A 20787-nucleotide genomic window follows, 5' to 3' on the forward strand; every position below is an offset into this window, starting at 1 on the left:
GGGTGCCATAGACCTAGCATATGAAGTTTCGGAAACTCTCATGGAACCTATGTCGCGAAAATGCGATAAAATACGTTTTGAAATTCGTTATTTCACGCGCGGAAATTTTGGGGCGATATTTAAAATTGAACTTTGATTTTCCCCGCTAATAATGAAGTTATGACAGTGAAACTTGTGGCAATAGAGTTCACAAAGAGAAGTTTATCAGTTTAAATCAAGTCATTGTTTCTAATCAGTGTTCCTTCACATATTACCTTCATTAAAATGCGGCCATCATGTTCGGGTCACCACTCATGCACATCCGTAGTTGGCGCCATGGAACTTGCACAAGAAGATTCATGTTTGCTGCAGCGCGCATAATCAGAACGGCAATGAGCGCAGATTCTTGTCTCGCTATCAAATCTTGGAGAAGATACAATGCGAAAGGACAACGAGAGTGCGACATCTACGACTTGCTACCCGTGCAGTCTTCCCGTCGCCTTTTTGTGTTCTTCGATGGTACAGTGGTTACAAAGCTCGCCTTCCGATTCGAAGCTCGCGATCTCAGCTGTGGCGGTGCTCGCATTTCGACGGAGGCGGAAGGCTAGAAACACATTTACTCTGAGACGTCAGTGCACGTCAAAGAACGCCAGACTGAGCCCTCCTCTACGGCAATACTCGTTACTCATCGTTGTTTCGGCACATAACACCACAATTCGCTTCGCCTTCTTACTCACTCGTTGGCGTAATGTACATCTTGTAGAACGGTTTCTTTCGTAATTTCAGGCAGAAAACAAGTAAGAATGACAAACTTTTTTTAAAAGCGGTTTCCTTTCAAGAAACTCTCGCAAAAGGGCAAGAAAATACCGGCTACCCCCTAGTTTCAAAATTTTGTTAGTTTGTTAAACGACTGCGCAAACTGACCCATCCAGATTAAATGCGCCATAGAGAGGTTGTAAGTGTTACAGACCCAGCAATTTAGCCAGTATGGTGCTTGGCTACAGAATTTATCTTGTTTCTTTCACTGACCCATTATTAGGCAACATCGTTGCAGTCGCCATCGCTAAGTGTCCTATTACGATAGTGACTCGTAGAAATTGAATAACTAACGGCAATCGTTCCCGAAACTGCTAGAGTCATTTTTGTTTTTTGTTCTATGTTAGGACATTTGAATTGAACGCTGCAATTTATGACCTGGTTGGGACAGAGGCACTAGATTGGTCTACATTGCTGGAACAGCTTCTTTCGCTGTTGCGCCAGTGTATTTGGTTTGGCCAATAACAGTTCATCTGTGCTTTCTCAAAGTCCCACTTGGACAACATTTATTTTCCACGAAACTATCCCTCCCGGAACAACCCATGGCGCAACAAAACCAGGCCCCTAATTCACTCGAAGCTGCAACTTTGTGTCAGGAAATTGGCGAATTCTGCTCTCAGGTCACGTTCAGCAGTGTTTGGAACAGTGAGTTATAGCCTGTCTGAATGAAACATGTTCAAATTGAGTTCATGATGTGAGTGACTGGGCGGTAGGTTTTACTCGACACAATAATTCTTCAAGGGGAAACTTTATCACTATTGCGAGTGGAAACTTTATCACTGTTGAGAGATGCTCAAACAAAATGCAAACGTATTGTCATCATCATTATCATTATTAGCAGCAGCAGCCTGACTGCACCCGCAGCAGGGCAAAGCCGTCTCCCACATTTTTTTTATAATCAGCTTGGTCCTCTTCTTTCAGCTTACACGTTATCCTTGAAAACTCCTTTATCTCATTTTGCCACCTAACTTTCTGGCTCCCCCTCACACCTGTTTTCTTTTGGTATCCAATGAGTTACCCCTGGGGACCAGTTGTTTTCTGCCCTATGCGCTACAAGAGCCACTCATATATGGTCTATTTTCTAGGTAACGTAGCAGTTCACAAATATACCATGTATTTGCCCAAACCTAATTAAAGAGTTCGAACACTTTCCCAGACGTCACTTTGGCAATTTTATACAGTATTTTGTGTCTACATGCTTCTTTCACGTCGATGAAAATTATTAGGTGACGCACGATTCATTGAGATGAATTGTTGCTCCATAAAAATTACTGTTTTGGATGGTTGCGTAAGTGATGATCACGTGTCATATAGCTTTATATGCTATAAAATTGACATAAAAAGCCACGAGTACTCAAGGGCACATCGCAGTAAAACAGCTTTGTGTAAACGAGGCTGAATTAACGGGAACGAACACACAGTAGTACGTGATTCCTGGTGCGCACCTTGCAGCGTTTTACCGGTGAGCAACGTTGGTGTTGAGACACAACGTCATATCATACGGGTAGTATTCAGTTGATCAACAAGGTACAGTTTATGAATAGTCGCAGTCTACATATGGTCATATTGCGGCCACTTGGCTTTTTTTTGCCTGGTCGTATCACCTGTACTCGACATTTTAGTAGTATTTAAATCTCGTGCATACGATTGTTATGTAACCCAAGCCTGACATGAAAAGCCTTAATATCTATGTCATTCGAGTGCTTAAAAAAAGAAAGTTCTGCAAACTTCTAATTATAGCTACAGCGTTTTAAAAATATTAAACATTATGAATTCAGCGATATGTTCACAATTTTCATAGATATACCTTCAGAAAAAAAAAGATCCGAGTTTTTTTCCTAACAGACCATTGAGTGAACATTTTACGAAAAATAAATCATGACACAGAGCGTGGTATGACTCGCTGATTTAGATAAATCAGCCAGAGTAGCTGCTCCAAACCCACAAACAATTGATAATTTTAATTTGAATGCAGTGTGATAAGCGTAGGGTTCACGAAAGCAGCTTATTAGATAAAGCAATTAAATGCATGGTTAATCATACACTGGTAGAACAACAAAAATGAAAATGCGCGCATGCATACGCAACTACGTGCAACACAGGATCATTAGGATTGTGCTGAAATGAACTCAAGAGACAGGGAAAGGAATAGAAATCATATCCGAAAACAAACGCGCACGCAGAACTAAGACGCCAATGACAGTTCTCTTTCGTTGTTACACTACAGAATGCAGCCGCTGAATTGAATAGGAGCAAAATAATTTCAATTCGTTAATACTCGCTACCGACACCTCCCTCCCTTTCGGGACTTTCATAGCAGCCCTTGTCACTCGAACAGAGCTTGCAGGTTTCTTATTCAGATTGAAAAGGCAGCTAACTTCACCACGTGAAAGTGCCACCTGAAAATGTCACCTGCATTCACCTACCACGACTAAAATGGGTGAAACATCACCTTTTTTCATCTAAATCAACTATACAATTCCTTAATCTTCCACTGCTGCTGACTTTACTGCCCTTGCGTACATGAGCACCATTATACTGCATGAGTGACTTGCTCTTCCACTTCTCTTTCTACGCCATGACGTCGTGGTTTCGCTCCTGTATTGTTTGTTTCATCTCTCACGATCTTTCCTCAAGATGCAGAATCACATCATTCACCCCACCAGGTCCAGCGCACGACGAGTGGATCATTGAAATTACCGGCTCGTTATAAGGGGTAAGCTATAATTCATTGCCATTATCACCTCAGTTTGAAGGGTGATGGGAGTAGTTGCACTCATTGTTTAAACCATGGCTGATTATGATAATTTAGTCATACCGAGTGGCTTTCACTTTTGAGTGCTCGGCCAATGCACAGGGGACACTTGGTGTCTTCTTTTTCAGATGGCCTGCGCAGGTATTTTCGGTTTGTTACTTTTTAATGTAGCAGCTCGCCAAGCCATATGTAGTATAGGGCCTTCTCGCATTCCTGCGTGCCACTTATTCGGTTGCCGTATGAGAAAACTCTTGTACGATATTACATGACGGCAGCTATGCCGCCTAGGCTTACAACGTTTGAAGAATCACCAGATAAAACGTGTGGCAGCTCCTTGAGCAAATCATAAAGAAGAGACTAAAGTGAAAGCCAAACGGGCTACTTCAACAGACAAGAGGCGCACAGCTGTGACAGGAATAGAGCAGGTGACGGAACCTTCGGCTTTCTAAAGAAGTGAGAGCTCGGCGCTTGTCCCAGGTGGTGGTGCTTCGGGGAAGATGGATGAATTCGTAGGCTTAAAGTTGCTTTCCACTTCCTCCCTCTCTTCTCCTTTCAGAAAGATGCGCCCACAGGGACATTGTACCGTAGCTGATGGGAGGCCGAGGTATAGTGGCAACGATGCTTCGAACCTCCTCCGTGCGACGCCTGTTCGATGGAGATTCTAGGCTTTATGGAGCGAGCTTGTATGGACCGCGCTGGTTACAGTATAGACACAGTCGGCTTGTCCAATCGACGAAGCGCTTGGTGTGTCTGCCATGAAGAGATAAAGCGGCTTACGCATTACGTGCAGAAAGAAATCCAGCCTGCGCAGTAGAGAAGGTAGGCGAGCTGCTTAGAGATAACCGATATGACAGCGTGGCCGCATGAAGAAGCTTTTAAAGCTCTAGAGGAGACTGGAATATCGTGCTAATGCTTAAAATGAGCCTATGTGGTGATATGGGTTATGTAAAACGTGATGAACGGGAAATAGCAAGTATATAATTAGTACAAAAATTGTGAGGCTCACAAAAACAAGTTTTGTGATCGAGTTTCTCTATAACCTGTACTCTGGACACGTCCTGTCTTTTCATCAAGCGCATGAAAAATGGGCATGGTGTGAGCGAGAAAATCCAAGATCTTTCCCGCCATTTTGTTTTATGTTGTTTAATAAATTAACCACCTAAGGTAAAAAATTATTTAGTCTTGACGGCCTAAGTTTTCTCAACAATGGATTATTGCATATAAAGCAATCCTTTATGAAAAAGCAGCTTTGCATGATACAAGATTACCAGAATTTAATATTGATGTCTGTATAAAAGCATCTTATATCAAATAGGCGTTATACACTGTAACTGCGCACAACTCTCATTTCTATTCACATCACCTTGAACTTCTTTTTTACACACCATTTTGTCGAAATTGATACCGTTTTAAAATAAATCCTCCACTACTTGGCCAAGAACATTGACCTCATAGAAAGCTAAGCAGAAGAAGCATCTTCATTTCATATTGTAATTCACTCTACAATAATCTTCGCTTCACAAACATGACAACAAAAGACTAATATAAACTGTTCTCTCCAGCTATATTTTGATCCTGACTTCCCCTGCTTAAAATTCACTTGAAACAAACGTACATGACGATACGGTGATACATAACGGCCGAAAACAATGAGACATCTGTGTTTTTAGGAACTATCATCTTGCTTTATGTATCCCCCAACTATACGAGTGTGCGAACAATCAAAGCGCACTGCTGCTACTTCATTTGCTTTGGGTGCGATTTACCCCACGTACTGCTTGCTACAACATCCGAATTGTTTGCAGAGAGTGGAAGTATACGTCTGACGTACGCAGTCCATGCCGTATTTTGAGCAGTTGGGCTTACTGATATTCAATCAACACAAGTCAGAACAGTGGGAAGCGCAAGCAAATCTCTTAAAAAGGAAAGGTAAACAGACGCAAAAAAATACATTGAGGAATTCGAGATTGAAAGTTGTGCTGAATTGCTTGCATCCGTGACGTGGCTTGCGTGACGTAGTTTGCGAAGGACGACGGACGAAGAAGAAATGCTTTTTCATGGAAATCTTCGGAAACCCTTAAGGAGGTGTGGAACTGGGTGATCTTCATTTCTATTATTTTTTCTTGCATTTTTAGCGTCTTCTTCTTTTCTCCTCGCTCTATTTTTGTTGTTATGTCACTGTTTGTTTTTATTTTTTGCTTCTTTATCAATTTTTTTATATCTCATGAGGCTCTCTTTCACCTTCTTTTTAAGTTCTCGCTATTTCTGGTGCTCACTTCCTTTTTCTGTCTATATCTTTACCTCGTTCTATATTTTTTCTTTTTCTCTTTTTGTTTTTCTTTCTTTTCCTCCTTTGTGTTACAATCTGTCTGTTTCTTTTTACTTGGTAAGCTTTACTCTCTTTCTTTCTCCTTTCCGCCTTCCTCATAGTCACATTTTCTGTCATCACGTTCACTCCGCTTTACCAGCTGCTTGGTATAATACTGTACGAGGGTATGTAATGTTCTGCTAGTTTCTCTGAATAGGCGAATCGTAACGATGCTTGCCTTCGGATCGTGCGTAAGCGCGCTCAAATCCCGTCTTATCAAAAACTTGTTTCACCAAAACTTTCCTTTTTTTATGTACTATTCTATGAACCATAATAGTTACATCCTCCATGCAACTGAGAAGTGTGGTGTTTTCGGGTAGTTGGCAGGTCATGACGATTGTTATAGTGCAAGCTGAGAACGACGACAAAGGGACAAGAAGACGAGCACTCGTCCTCTTGTCCCTTTTTCGTAGCTCCCAGCTCGCGCTATAACAATCGTCATTCCATGTGTGTCGTCTCCGCAATCGCGGACTGAGCACCGGGCCTTTCAAAATGTTTATGTCCATTTCTTCGCATCGGAAAAAAAAGAATATTCCCGGCGTAACAAATACGCATTTCGGAGTTGAGTTTCTGGAAGCATTCTTTAGACGGCTTTCGCGGGCCCACCGCGCAAACACCAGGACCGGGTGGCGGCTTGTTGTCAACGAACTGTATACGGTGGCGATTCTCCAAGCGTGCCCTTCAGATTCATAAGGGGCAGCAGAGCGCCTATTGTTGGTTCTGTACATGCGACTCTGCTGTAGCGCGTGTGCCGGGCTGCAGGCCTGACATTCCGTCAGTCTTCACGGCTCCCGAGCTCATTACTGCGTTCTACCCCGATGACCACTTGCGGTGTTCAAGGACGAAGAGATGGCGACTGCGGCGAATGATGCCGGAGACACCGGGTTGGAGGCGACGAAACTTGATCTGGACATCGGGTCCTCGGGCACCGGAAGCTGGGGCGATTGGGGCAGCCAGGGGTTTTTCGGCGCAGCACTTTTAACTCCGCGCGTTGGCCACTAGAGACGGCACGCTTTGAGAACGTTGAGACTCCTGGTTGATCATAATTCACGCACCAACGGGCAGGTCCCCTGTTTTCCTCTGTAAGCATGAAGCTTATACATTTTTCTTGCTTTGATTTGGTTGAGAGAGGGTTTTCCGCTGGCGTAAACTGTGGGGGCAGTCATCGAAGCTGACACACACTGACTGACAGGGTATTTGTCGCATCAACTGTGGCAATCGGTTAGTTGCCACGGAGGTGCCATGGAAGGGTGGAGTCGGGTCTTACGACAAGGGTCCACGGGACCACGAAGCGAAAAAAAAAACGGTGCGATGAGATCGAGATAGTAGAGAGACGGAATGGTAAAGGAAGATATTATGAAAGGAAGAAATAGCGATGAGAGTCGATGAGATGATCACTGAAGCAGGGACTGTATATGAGGACGAAAGAAACTTAGGGATTGAAGACGATGAGGCGAATGATTAGGAAGTTATGAAAGAGGGCTAAGATGGAAATGACTGAGAAAGACAACGAAGGAGACGATGACGAAGACGATGAAGAACTTGACGAATTGGACAGTGACCCAAGGAAGAAGCCCTGAGCCCCGACTCGAACAGCCATCTCCGAGGTCCCCGACAACATGAACCATTCGTGACACGAACTTTATGTACCTTATTTAGACGAGTAGGCGGGAAGGGAGGTGGCGCGTTGACATATTGCGCGGTTTTATTAACCCATATTGTGCGGTTTTATAACTTGATCGTGTGTGTGTGATCGAGCACTTTCTTTGTATTGTTGCACCATTCTATTGTCGCAGTTACTTTATTTATATGTCCTTTGTCGAACGTCGCGAGTGTCTAAATTATGTGTTATAATTTTGTGTAGCGGTTGTTGTACGTGGACGGCATAAGTGTATGCAGTTTGCAAATAATAATAAATGAATTGCTTCAGTAATTAGGAAAAGGTCGTAGCGTCTCTTACTTCCCGGCCCCAGCACAAATTCCTGTGTGTAGAGAGTGATTGAAACGCATAGCCAAGAGGGAACCGAGAAAAGGAGTTGAGTGGCTTTCGCTCTCCCTGGCGATCGATGGCGTAGCGGGGGACGTCTCACCTGCAACGCCAGACAAATTGGTGCAGGTCTTCTGAGAGCGAAATAGAAGTTTACAAAAAGAAAAGAAAAGAAAAAAAACGCGTGTGGATCTAATTGAAGGCCACTTATGCGCAACTAGCACGGATAGAGTATAATCATTTATTAGGGAATGTACAGAGGGCCTTCGTTGAGTGGGGCCCTCAGTTCAGGGCTTCATTGCCTTGCGCGAACCTGCAAGATCACTGAACCAGCCTCTGCTGTTTCCGCCTTCGCAAGCTAAGCAGTGCAGACTTTCCAGAGGAAGGGTGGAGTTTAGGATAAGAGGAACGCCCCGGGGGAAAGAACATTCCCATGTGGAAGGGTACACAGTCGGTAATGTAAACAGAAGAGGCAGTAGGAGGGCTACAGGGCCGGAAGAAAGGGATTCAGCAAGTAGAGGCAAGGAAATGAATTGGTCTGCAGTTGCCGCCAAGTGGCAGAGCATGCTCTGTTAAGTGAAAGATGAGGAGGAAGATATGTGTAACGGCTTTGTCGGCAGTACTCCAGTGTCACATTGTAGTTTAGTGACTCTGTAGTTTCGTCGTCAGAGTTGGGTAGCTCCTCTCATGGTGCCCGACCGGTCAAACCTTCGGCAACCGCATGAACGCGTTCATTACCATCAAGAGAGGCATGTCCAGAAGTCCACCAGCGCTCGGCATAAACAGGTGCTCTGTTAAAAAGCTTACCCTGCCACGCGAGCATACGACCCGACAGTGAATAACGGCGAGTTCTATGGAGAGACAACGGGTGGAGAAAAATAAAACCACGTGAGTCAAATACAAGTGTTCTGGTCCCGCCCTTTTCATGTTCGAAGTCCGAACATTTTCTCAGAGTGTTCTGCCAACGACGCGCAGAGTGGTACAACCCGAACATTGAAATTTGATTTTGAGACACTATCTTGAACAGAATTAAGATCAGGTTCAACAACATGTCAGAATCGCGTGTCAAGACTGCCATTCTACCCCTTCTCTTCAAAACACACACACATACACGATGAACCCGCAACGAATGTACACTCGCACACAACAGTAGATATTCATTTATTAGCTGAGCCGGGGTTAAAATCGTTATTTTCTTTGGAGACGTAACCACTTGAGCAGAGCGCAAGAAACGTTAAGCGGAGATGACGATGCTGCTTCGTCTAAATTCAATTTATTTATTTTATTCGTATATTTTTTCTTACAAGGTATGCAAACACTGTGAAGACCCTTAGCCATAAGCTTGTTTGGGTCCAAAAACCAACATTTCATAAAGGCACTTCGTTAAAGCGCAACGATTCTGAGCTCAGCTTCGTGTTGTGTCAAGGCAACTGTGTTTGAAGATTTTGGTTTTCGGCAAGGTATCGACAACGCCATAAATCCTATGTTTTGTGTAGTAGGAAAATACCCACTACCCGATTATTCGTCTTTTTGGGGATAACAGAAGTGTACTTGCTACCCATCTCTTACTGTGTGCACTTTGTTGAGGCTCATAACTGCGACTATTCTTGCATGAGGGAGAGCGGTAATGGCCTCGAATAGCGCATCAGCGCAGGGCAGTTCGCTCGGTATATGGGAGAAAAAAAAACTGTTTCTAGTCATTTCTACTACGTTGCCTGCATTGTGGGTCCCGAATTGCCGCAGCTAAAACAGCTACCACCTACTCCAGTGCTGTAGCTTTTCTGTGTAATATTGCAAAGTGTTGTGCTGGTGCAAATGAACACGTTGCTGTCGCATTTCGTGCAGTGGCTGCCAGATAACGCTTCCTCTCTCGAAAAATGCGAAATTAAAAACATTTGCGCTAGCACAACGTATTGCAACTACACACAGAAGAGTTACAGCAGTAGAGCCGGTGGTGGCACTTCCAGCTGCGGCGATACGGTACTCACAACGCAGACAACGTGGAGGAAATGACCAGAGACCTGTCCTTTGTCTCCCATGCTTTTATTTCTTCCCACTTTCACGGGCAGCTGCGTCTACGGCACAATTTAGTCAGCAGAGAAAGCGTCAATGCCATCAAGGAAGCGGAGCCTGTCCCTCGGGGGCTGCCTAGGCCGAGCCCCGACCACTTGATGTGCGCGCTTCGTCTTTCCTCTGCACCGCCGACGGCTCCGGTTTTATCAGCGTGGAACGACCGGGGCACGATGCAAAGTTCCCCAGGGAGCGAAGGAACGTGAATCTCTGAAGGCTTCACAAAAAATAAAGCAGCTGTCACAGAAGACAATGAAGGAGAAAGCGAAGGAGTACCGAAAGTTAAGGGAATGAGAGGGACGTAGACAACAAAGACAACCGCATCTTCTTCCCCTCCAATCTAGCTAACTACCCCTTAACTTACTTCTCACGTTTTCTCTCTGCCTCCTCCGCTTCACTCTCTCTGACCGTAAAACTGCTTGTTTCCTTGTGTTATTCGGCTCCCGAACATTAAGCTCGAGAACCCAGGCAATGTTGCGCAATAGGGCTAGCGGCTAATAGAAACAGGCAGAACGCATGTGCAAGTGGGAACAGAACAATGCAAGCGAAATAGACAAATTGTGATAAGCATGATACACCAGGAATACCTCTTTTCAAGGCAGGAGAAATGACCACCAAAATTCTTCCTTATGAGCTCTTACGTTCACAGGAAAATTCGTTAATCCTAATTTTCTACTGGTGGTCCATCAGAAAAGAGGTCAGCAGTTAACTCATTTTACATTTATAAGATGTTACATTTTGCCGTACAAACAAGGCACCGGCAACTCCTTAGTTCTTTAAGGGATGGAGCTGGCAGCCCACAAGTCTCTTCCTGTAAAAAAAAAGCAACAAAACATGGCGATTGAAAATTCTGTCGGTGACAAATTTTGACTGTTTAACTCGTCGGTCGAAAAAAAGAAGCATTGTGGGGAGTGAAAATGTTTCATCAGAGTTTAGTCACTGAATTGCACACCTTGACCCTGCGTGACCCGACATGGTATATGTCGCCATTTATGTTTTTCGAGATTAGTCCTAAAATCATACAGCACGTAGAAATATGCGCTCAGAAAAGCCGTTCGTGAACAAGATTACATCATAACAGTTTTACGTCCACGTAAGAAAAACAAACCAAACAAATTTAGGTATTTCGCCAATGCACATATAAACTTCTAGAAGACTAATACTGTGAAACAAAAACAATTTAAAAAGACACAGTAGGTAACGCAACGTAATAATCTGACGCATAAAAAGAAAAGCAGTAACTGTGTTAAGATCGCGTATGACACAGCCAGTGATCCCTCAGTATTCTCCACTGATAGCGCCAGCCTACTCAGGAATGCATAGTGAATGAATGACTTCATTCAGTATAATCAAAACCTCATAGAACCTGTATCGGTTGGATTTTATAGAATATTATAGCACGGTACTTTCATTATCCCCACGTCGTACCGCAGCACATCATCCTTGAAACCGGGCTCATTGCTGCCGAAGGCAGCTACCTACGCCTCTACAATGTTACGAGTGTAGATAATGCTACATCTGGAAGTACAATAAGTAAGTCACACGTTCAGTGAGAGGACGATGAAAACAAAGGAGGTACAGTGGTTTTTTGTGCTAGGGTATTTGGGAAAAAGATTTAGGACCTGATCGGCACGTGGGTTAATGCACACATTTTCATTGGCGGGGTGTTCTCTTTTGTTCAAAATGATTAGAAACCTATTTCTTGCAGTCAGCATTGGGGGTGAGTGCAGGAGAGCACAAGCCTCCAGCCATCTCACTGTTGCTTTCGCTCTCAGTGCGGCAAGTACAATTTGGCGTCAACTATTCGAATTAACCTTTCGGATTTCCTGTTTCCCGATGCGTCAATACAATAGAATGCAATACAATACAACACAATGTAAGAGAGCATATCATCACTTTTGTTTTACGAGTACACAATAATGGTATCGTTAATATCATCAGTGACATAGTCGAATTTCATAAAAACTAGCAGTTGTTCCGTGGCTACGGCGGCTGCATTTCCGATGGAGGCGGAAATGCTGTAGGCCCGTGTACTCAGAATTGGGCGCACGTTAAAGAACCCCAGGTGATTGAGATTTCTGGAGCCCTCCACTACGGCGTCTCTCATATTCATATGGTGCTTCTGGGAAGTTAAACCCTCCATATCAATCATATCATTCAAGCAGTTGTTCCGTATACGAATACAACTGATGAGCGAAGCTATGCGCTATGGTTGATCATGCACCTGGTCTCGCTGCTGCCCTTTATGAAGACTGTATGGTGGGGAGCAAGTGGAGAGGTGGGGAGAGCGTCTGCTGCACTCTGTGGTGGCCGGAACAATTCAACGAGTGAGTGTGCGGCGTGAGCCATCTGCCACCACGCCCGCACCTATTTTAATATTTATTTATTTATTTATTTGTTGATTGATATATTTATTTAATAAAGGTACTTTCGAAGCCCGGAGGCACTACAGAAAAGAGTGGTGTTGACAATCATAACTGCAGTTTAAAAGAAGCGAAAAAAAGGAAGCAGAAAACAGGAAAAGAATTTTTTCATGTACGGTGAGACCCACAGGTCGCGGGATCAAATCCCGGCTGCGCCGGCTGCATTTTCGATGGAGGCGGAAATGCTGTAGGCCTGTGTACTCAGATTTGGGCGCACGTTAAAGAACCCCAGGTGGTTGAAATTTCTGGAGTCCTGCACTACGGTGTCTCTCATGATCATATGGTGGTATTGGGACGTTAAACCCCACGTATCAATCAATCAATCAATCATGTACGGTGAGCTTGACGTCCTTCTGGTCCGTTACACAGGCGATGGAGGCGAAAAGGAGGTTTTTAGGCAGCGCTTGTCTTTGGCACAAATGATTCACTATACATTCTGGTGCGACAACATGGTAGGCCCACCTTAAAGTGATAATCGGACCTTGGTCATATGAAGCGAGGTGGATGAAAGGCGTACTTCAAATGGCTATTAAAATGATAGATTTTGAGAAAAATGCTAAGGTGAGACAATTTGCGGCGCAATGAAAGATCAAGCAAGCTTATCGTGCTCTCCGGTATGTGACACCGTAAAGGCGTGAATGATTCGATAAGATGAAACGCGGTGCGCGATTCTCAGTGGCCTCGAGAGATTGAATGAGAATGACATGAGCTTGGTCCCATACGGCGCATGCGTATTCTAGTCTTGATCGGACGAATGTTTTATGCAGTATTGACTTGAGTGACGATGGAGCAAGAAAAAGTTGCGACGCAGATAAACAAGTATGCGGTTAGCGTTGTTGATCACATATTCTGTGTGTTTATTTTAGGAAAGAGTAGACGATATGTGAACACGAAGGTATTTACAATTATCAACAGATGGCAATGTAATGTTACTGAGGGAGTAAGTACGCGGACAGTTAGTGGTAGTGCGACGTGAAATTTGTTTGCTCTTGCATCTAGATATATTGAGTGTTATGAACCATACGTTGCACCATGCGAATATGCTATCTAGGTTGCGTTGAAGGTTACGATGATCGACATGACTGGTTATTTTTTCGTAGGTGACGCAGTCATCTGCAAAGAGTCGGACAGTAGAGGAAAAAATACAAGGAGTATCAACAATGCGTATTAAAAAGAAATAGTGGGCCTAAAACAGATCCTTGTGGTTGTTTTGCTTAGCGCAGATGCAGAAATGGAATGTCGTACGTATTTCGCACCAGAAGCACTTCTTTTTATATCCTCTTTACATTCTCATTTTTAGATATCCTCCCTCTGCTCAGGTCAGTAAACAGTTCTTGCGTCTCGTTGTCGATCCTTGCTTGTCCTTTCTCTCTTCCTCCTTCTCTTCCTCCTGTAACCAAAATAAAGAGGTCTATTAAATACTGAGCCACAACGCCTTTCAGTTGTTTTGAGAGAAATATGACTCGGAAAAATAAACACCTGTATGGAAATAACGCAGAGCTTGTGTCATGACGTATGCCCGAGTCAGGTCACGCGCTGCCATCAGCGGCGCATAGAAACGACAGGAGGACAACGGATACTCGCGGTTTACAGCTCTCCCTTTTGAGCAGCGTCCGGAAATGACCATCTCGCCACATCATCCCATACAATTTGAAAACTGAAAGAGCCGGATTAGGGCCTCGCACACGGTTTGCGAGTCATCTTCATGCTATGTACACTATTTTTCATTGCTTTCATACGTATTAGGTAGAAATGGGCGTGAGCTCATGCGAAGAGAATTCTCAGTAATGACGTATACAATAGCACGATTCCACGCGAAATCCGTATTGATAGTTCTCTTCATCTGAAGGAAATGGTGACAGATGTATCAAAGCAATGATCTTTGATCGTAAATCACTCATGCGAATGGCTTTTACGTGACGTACGTATCTATGGGGCGTAGCATCACTCTAGCACAGTTCTGCCCAAAAGTGTGGGTTCAAAAAATCATAATGAAAGGTATTGTGTTGACCGAGATTGAGCACCACGGGAAGGCTTGCGATGCTGTAATAGGTGGATATGTCTTTTTTTAACATCACCATGCATAACAACATTCCAGTTAAGGCATCATCTATAGTACGTCTTGATTTTCGGTCCTTTTCTTGTAGTCTCTGGAGCTCTGGTCAGGCCACCGCTCGCGCTCACAGCGTGACAGGGGTCACAGAACACTCCTGCAAGCGCTGCTACTATGTCTATTTCGCCACCACAAACGAAGCCTTCTCTTAATATAAAACGCATACCAATATTCAATAACTTTATGCCTATCAAGTTTTCGGTGTTTCGTCATTTAATGAACAGAACGATAAAATTAAATTGAACTCCTCAATGATGTGCAATAAAACTTCAAATTTAAATATTCACCTAAGAACAAACTCACGGAAATTATAAGCAAAAAAGAATGCTGAAGCAGCAAAAATGCAAGAAGTAAGTGACCTTATTACCTCCCAATCGTTCTATACGCTCCGTTATACGGGAAAAGCTTGACCGTGAAGACGAAGACTGAAAAGTACGTCTCTCTTCTAGCACGTATTACTTTCCGTCGTCTCCTCCGGGATCAGCGCAGAGTTGGCGAAAGTTTGGCATCGTCTATCATCGAATAACAACAGGGGAACTCGGAATGCCTTTCCAGCGTTTACTGAGTATCTGCTTCGACGACGCTGCCACGTCATGAAATATCCCAAGGGAAATTTCAGTCTTCGGGTGGGCAAAAAGCAGAAACAGAAAGTAACGGATGATAAATCTTCCCGGTAGACGTGCACCAGCGTCAGTTCATGCACCCTCAAGGCACCTTGTGACAGCTTGTGAAGGTGAAAAAATCTTGAACGCTGACACTTTGTTTCGTACACCGGCATCTTACATATTCTTAAGGGAAATGTTTGTCAGCACTAACGCAATACTTTTTGTGCAGGATATTTTAAATGATCTGCTGAACTGGCCGCATGTTCCCCTATAAAAAATGTCCTCTTTTCAATAATTCGGAAGATACAACCGGACATGCCCGCTATCATACGTAGTCTTGCAACCCTTTACGCTTCAAGGTGTGACTACGTTTTGGCTTTGGAGTAAACTTTTGTTTTGCCACGATTTAACAACCAAGCAACCTTTGTAGGCTTTTCAGCCTCTACCACACATTTCATGTTCATGATTTCCGAAAATATCTTCATCTTACAACAGAGAAGCTCAAACCAGGTTGAGTCGTCTGGAGGCGCTCGAAAAAAGTTCCGGGTCAGACATAATATCACACAGGACCTTGTGGAACTATGAACAACGAGCATGAAGAAAAGCTATTAGTTAAGTACAACCGGTCTAGGCAGTATATCGGGGTTCGGAAATACTGGAGGACAAGAGATTCGATCCTTCTTTTGAAGTACGGCAAATCGCCCACTCCGCTCGTAACTCGCTCTTACTGCTCTGCACCGTTGAGAAAATATGTGAGAATAGCAAAAGAATTGATAGCAGTAGCCCGTATTGTCTAGAATCTGACGTTTATATGGTCCAAAAAAAACTTCAGGGAAAAATAGAAGCGGGGCGGCTCCCCGACGGTTGACCAACATGATTGGGTGCCGTCGCAGAGCTTTTCGCGTGTTCGCAGGAAGCTCACTGACACACTGAGATTTAAGGAAGCTTTCCAGCTGCTGTGTCAGTGGTCACGTGATCATAGAGAATGGTTGCAACCTTTCACCTGGGTTGAGCCTACGTGCCGCGACGTCACTACAAGCACCTTATAAGTATGTCGACAGCACCTGCCGCTGTTTACAAACTTAGAGTAGGTCTAGACGCTGGGGTGGGGCCCACATGGCAGGAGCTTGTACCGAAACTTACAAGTGTCTATCAAGCTAGTATATAGCATGATTTCTTGCCAACTATTTCTCATAAATTGTGATTAGAGCGCCATCGTAAAAAGAAAAGTTGAGAGGAAGTGCAATACAAAGAAACACGTCCAGATTACGTTTTCTTTTTTTCGGTCCATGCCTCACACATCTTACCTAAATTAGCCTCTGACACCCGTGACAGCGCATTATGTGCAATTTACTCATGCCTTCTATGTATATGAAAGGCAGCGACCCAGGAATGACGAGACAGTCCAACTGGGACGGGAATACGGGCGTTTCCTTACAAGACAAAGAAGATAGAAGTGGCTTCTCACATAAATCAGAGCATCGACAAGTGGTAGACGATAGCCCGGAGCATAGAAAACGGTGAGAACGAAAGATTCGAATCTATTTGACCTTGAGTCAGTTTTTTTACACATACAGGGTGTAGACCCGCGTAATAAAACTGCACCATTTGCCCGAGCGAGCGGGGCAATAAATTCCGGATTCAATCTCGCGAACGCTGAAAGTGAGAAGCTTCTGTTGTCATGTGTCGCTGGAAGTTGTCTAGAGCCCGACTGACTGCGAAGGTCAGCAACACGTGGGCACTAACAAAGAGCGAGAAATCGTATAACAGTTGTTGACCAGCTTGTATTGCTCTGGTATTAAACAGATTCCTAGCGCATGCCTACCGTAGCCATCCGTAGCCCGACCAAAGTTGGTACTTTGTGGAGCGACAAAGGAGCAGAAATGGAGTTTCTCACCATATACTCCTATTCGGCCATGAAGAAATTTTACACCAGAACAAAATGACGTGCCACACTGCACGCTCATTGAAACAGCAAAGAATAACGCTTTCAAAGAGGATAACCTTTCTTGTGGACTTTCGACGCAAAAATGTTGGTCTGTCTGTACAATTGTCTGTTTGTCCGCCCTTAACTGTATTTTAAATGGCACCAAAGTAGCCAAACGATACTTCAAATTGCCGACCCCTTTCGCAGCAGCCACCAATATTGCTCAAGGCTCAGCGTTCATACTTGTGCGATTGTCAATGAAAAACAATTATTGCGCATAGCTTAGACACCATAACAACACGTCAATTTTATCTTTGTGTATTTTTTATTATAAAAGGCATACATAAGTAACTCTGTCGACCGTAGCGTTTATCACGCTGCGCTTACCATGAAACGCTTGCACGAATTGACAAATGTTTCCGACGCTTCGTTAAGACGACCCAGTGGTGGCACCTACCCGTCGCCTTGCATTTGCATCTTATCACCTCAAAGGATAACTGCCAGATAGCGCTCATGTCTCACGTGTGACGTGACTTGATGCGCTCGTTCGCCTCCACTGCACGCTCGAGGCACTCTAACGCAGCACCTCCAGAATATCATTTTTTCTTGCGCAGAACATCAAATGAACGTTTTGTTCCCTCTCTCCAGACGCAAGACTATCGTCTTTGTACGACATTTGCAGTGCAACATGCAGATACGTGGCCTTTTTTTTTTCTTGTTGCTCTTTGTTCCTACATGTTATAGCCTCGACGTGGTATGCAGCGCCATTGTACCAAGGCTAAGCTTCAAAGAAAACTCTTGCATGCATGCACCTAAGATGACTTGAACGTGAATGCTACCCATTTTCTTCTCAGCGTATAGTATTATCCCCCCTCACCCCGAAAGCTTTCTTAGCCCACAGTAGTCATGCATTGCCCACAATAATTGGGCATTGACAAAAATATTCGTGCATTTTCCAAAGTAATTGTGCATTGACTCCGGATTTAGAGGCATTGCAAGACCCCGTTGATTGCACCGTATATTAGCCTATCACTATTTCTTTCTTCACATATGCTTACTCAGCTTACACCAAAAAAAAAAAAAAATGGCAGGGTGATTGGCTATTTCCGTGATTAGAACCTGACCACCATTGGTTTGCCAGTTCAGTAACCGCATGGCACTTGAAGCTAACCTAACAAATTTATCTAAAATACAAAGGCGCTATTGAAATAATACGCGTCCGAAAATTCGGCGTTTTTTTTTCTCATCTCAGCAATAAATCTACTGGAGCGCCCCTTGAGGTTTAATATGAGAGGCCAAAAGGAGCCCCGCCTTCAATAAGCCACAATCTTCTCCTGTTTTGTTGTGTTTTTTAACGCAACCGCTCTGTGTGCCTCATTGTGTATTGAATGTTTTTCTACCAAGTGCACGAGTGAAGGCCCCAAGATATTTTTTTTATAAATGCAACATTTCGGCGCTCTTTAACAAATGTTACTACTCAGTGAGATAACAGAATCAAAATGCCGGAAAGTAACCAAGAAGCTTAAAAGAAATTTTAAGCGAGTACTATTGAAAATGTGTCGCGTGAAACTCTAGTTTATTGGAGAAATACATAAAAAGACAAAGACGGAAACAAGAGCTCACAATAAAGCATAACAGATGCATATTCTACAGATGCAGGCAATAAACCAACAACGGAATAACGGTGCACTTTTTATATTTAGATAACATGGACACATATCTAAGCCATTTAAAGAGCAATACAAATAAAAATGGGAAACAAATGTCTGTTCTGGGGGCGCTGTCTGTGCTCTTCGAAGCGCACACGAAACGCAACGAACCGAATGACAGGAGAAAATGGTAACGTCAGAGGCAAAGCTAACGTCTTCCATGACCTGCCTTGGGCACGAAGTCCGATTGGAAAGTTGGAAGATGATGCCATGAGAGCGCTTGTAAGGACACCAGAAATCGCCTTTGTGAGTGGCATTCACCAATCATGATTGCATTCAACGATTATACCTCCATCCAGACACGAACAGCCCACGACTGAACAATCCTTTTAAAGCCGTAAGATAAGTCGCTCTGATCCAGCGGGCTTTCTTAAATGAGAAATGAGAGAAACGAAAAGAAAAAGAGACAACGAAAAGAAATTTCATGCAGCTCCAATCGGTACACGTACTCAATGCTAGTTAGGATAACTTGTTTTTTTGCTACAGAAATGTTAGCGCTCCAGCTTTCACGTAAATCTTGAAGCGTGCTTCTTCAATATAAATTGTTGGGGAGAACTAGTTGCTTGCTTTGAAGTTGTCAGTTTTTCTTTGAAAAAGTTTTTGCTCAAGAGGAAAACAAAACAAGTACAGTATTTGATGTTTTCGTATAACGACAGATGCGATGAGAATGAAATATGAAAAAAGAGGCAAACGGCTTTGAGAAAGAGAGGAAAGTATCTGAACGCCGTAGTGGGCACGATGCATCAGTGTCGGTTTGCGAGAAATGCACGCAGTGGAAGTTTAAATCTTCGAGGCTTTGGTGGGGTGAACGCTACAAAAAAAAATTTTTTTCTCCTATGGCCGCACGCCTGCACAAGTTTTCCTTCTCTTAGATGTCACATCGTAGTACGCCTGCATTTTGATATTTACGCCAGCCTAGTCTGGAAAAGCCTTGACAGTGGCGCCCGACTTGTTTTGAGAGGATATGCGAACGCTTCAAAGATATGATCTCCCAATCAGTGATCCGAAAAAGAGAGATAGCTGAATGAACTTCAGCTTAAGGGGAATAATGTCGGTCGCCTGTATACCTCACGCTTGGTTTAATTAGGATTTCTTTTTTTTAACCTTTTTTACAACGTCAGAGCAGCCCCTTCTGGCTCGTGTTGTAAGACAGATGTTTCTTTGAAAATATTTTTTAAGCAACAGACAGCCCCTCACAATAAAAAACTACTCGGTTCATGGCATGAGATGCATTTTAGAAAAAGGCGAACATCTTCCTGGCCGTCTTTTAGTGGAGACTGGGCTGGATAAGCGCCTGTGACAGACAGCCAGGGGTTGACATATATGAAATGATGTGTTAGTGCATATACTGACACTAGAAAAGAAAGGTGTGCTTGTGAACGTATAATAACTGTGTGAACTGCCACAAGCAACTGTACATTGGCATGATATTTCAACTGGTTTCAGTGTGCTATTATGTTTTTGTTTGTTCATTGTTGAGTATCGTTCAACATTCTTCTTTTAGTTATTTTTTTCAGTGCAGAACTTCTTGTATGGAGAAGCCAAGACAATATGGACCTCAACCTCTCCACATCAAGACAGTTGGAACAAAACAGAACATTCAGGCGGCCTTATATTTCTGTCCAATTTTCAAATAAATGTGCTGAATGCAGTATACATGTACAGATTATCTTCAAGTTTGATGATGTTATGAAGCCCCGCCGTGGTAGCCTGGTGGCTAAGGTACTCGGCTGCTGACCCGCATGTCGCAGGGTCAAATGCCGGCTGCGTCTGGTCATTCTCGATGGAGGCAAAAATGCTATAGGCCCATGTGCTCAGATTTGGGTGCACGTCGAAGAACCCAAATTGGTCGAAATTTCTGGAGCCCAAGACTACGGCGTCTATCATAATCAGATGGTGGTTTTGGAACGTTAAACCACACACATTTATAATGTTAGCGATGCTGTTTTTTTTTACTATACTAGCAGTTTGAAACTCTTTAAACTAAACAAACTGCTCCTCCCCGAAAGTTATGCATTTTTAATGTATATTGACT

General features: G+C 43.7%; 1 protein-coding gene across 1 annotated transcript in view; it reads left to right on the forward strand.

Annotated features, from left to right (window-relative positions):
- Positions 1-20414, forward strand: part of LOC142813926 (uncharacterized) — an 89660-nt gene extending 69246 nt beyond the window's left edge. The window contains exons 3-4 of the mRNA XM_075891881.1: positions 3433-3511; positions 20275-20414. Of these exons, the coding sequence (XP_075747996.1) occupies positions 3433-3511; positions 20275-20389 (194 nt within the window). The 3' untranslated portion in view covers positions 20390-20414. The remainder of the gene's footprint in view (positions 1-3432; positions 3512-20274) is intronic.
- Positions 20415-20787: the final 373 nt, after the last annotated feature.

Source organism: Rhipicephalus microplus, chromosome 4 (assembly GCF_043290135.1).
Source record: "Rhipicephalus microplus isolate Deutch F79 chromosome 4, USDA_Rmic, whole genome shotgun sequence".
In the NCBI taxonomy this organism is placed as follows: Eukaryota; Metazoa; Arthropoda; class Arachnida; order Ixodida; family Ixodidae; genus Rhipicephalus; species Rhipicephalus microplus.